This window comes from Cyprinodon variegatus, unplaced genomic scaffold, assembly GCF_000732505.1.
Source record: "Cyprinodon variegatus isolate N-32 unplaced genomic scaffold, C_variegatus-1.0 Scaffold1029, whole genome shotgun sequence".
NCBI classification, from domain to species: domain Eukaryota; kingdom Metazoa; phylum Chordata; class Actinopteri; order Cyprinodontiformes; family Cyprinodontidae; genus Cyprinodon; species Cyprinodon variegatus.
Window position 1 is genome coordinate 4,448 of NW_015151482.1, and position 1,279 is coordinate 5,726.

A 1,279-nucleotide genomic window follows, 5' to 3' on the forward strand; every position below is an offset into this window, starting at 1 on the left:
TTTATATTGAAAGTCTGACCGGAAACACTGATGTTCTGAATGGGTTCAGTCAGCGTGGATCATGCTTTTATATTGAAAGTCTGACCGGAAACACTGATGTTCTGAATGGGTTCAGTCAGCGTGGATCATGCTTTTATATTGAAAGTCTGACCGGAAACACTGATGTTCTGAATGGGTTCAGTCAGCGTGGATCATGCTTTTATATTGAAAGTCTGACCGGAAACACTGATGTTCTGATTGGGTTCCGTTAGTGTGGATCATGCTTTTATATTGAAAGTCTGACCAGAATCCGCTTTCCGCCAAGCTTTGCCGAAACTAGCCGAACATTACCGAGGATAGGCGGAGTTTTTCAGCCGGGGTTCGGTTCGGGTTGAGGGTAAAGATGGAACCGTAAAGACCCGGTCCATCTCCGACCAGAACTCGGAGGTCTCTGCCGGCGGGCAGCAGCTCGGAGCGGCTCATGATCGGAGCCCGTTCGGTGAGTGTTTCCATCGGCGGAGCTTGTTCCAGATTTCCCCTGAAAAACCTGAGATTCTATCAGAACGGCCGTCATCAAAGGCTAATGCGCTGGTGCCGCTCAGTCAGACTGCGTGACGTAAGAGCGGATCCGGAACTGGAACCATCGGCTGCTGTTTGATGACCGGTTGAAAATAACAGCATCCTCCTCATGACCAGGGCACCATTTGATGCACAACACCTGGATGCTGCTGCTGCTGCAGAGGGAGAGAGAGCTGCTGGCTGACTGACTGGTCTGACTGACTGGTCTGATGAACTGGTCTGTTTGACTGGTCTGATGAACTGGTCCCATAGTGGGTGTTTAACTGGTGCCAGTGGGTCTGAGGTGGGGTCCACCCTGGACAGGTCACCAGTCTATCTTATGGCAGCACAGACTCATTCTGTGAACACAGACTGTATAAAAAATGACTTGTGTTTTTTTTTTTTTACAGTGATCCTGACATTTCCATCCATAAAGTTCAGCAGTGATCAAATGTAAACAGTGTGGGAGAAAAAACATGGAGCATAAAACGGTTTGATGTGGAAGTTCAGAGCATTAATCTATATGCGGTGTTTTGGTTTGGTTTGCAGAAGTTCTAGGAACCACTAGTAAACCTGCAGATTGAGAGCGAAGTGCTCTGTTAGGAACATCAGGAACAATCAGATCTCTGATATCAGATGGAGCTTGGCCATTTAAGGCTTTATATGTGAGAAGGAGGATTTTAAATTCTATTCTGGATTTATCAGCAAGACAATATAGACAACTCTTATTGTCATTTTGTAT

At 46.4% G+C, this 1,279-nt stretch overlaps 1 protein-coding gene across 4 annotated transcripts in view; it reads left to right on the top strand.

The window, feature by feature from the left end:
* LOC107100921 (5'-AMP-activated protein kinase subunit gamma-2-like) overlaps nucleotides 1-1,279 on the top strand; it is an 11,484-nt gene that overhangs the window by 4,192 nt on the left and 6,013 nt on the right. Inside the window, exon 1 of one of the 4 annotated variants that reach the window (XM_015399603.1) lies at nucleotides 230-478. The exons of 2 other annotated variants lie outside the window; for them this stretch is intronic. Coding sequence is in view for 1 of the 2 variants with exons in the window: in XM_015399601.1 (XP_015255087.1) it covers nucleotides 461-478 (18 nt within the window). In the remaining variant the exon portion in view is untranslated. Of the gene's footprint in view, nucleotides 1-229; nucleotides 479-1,279 lie in introns of those variants that run through there. One more of the 4 variants, XM_015399601.1, reaches the window with a different exon arrangement.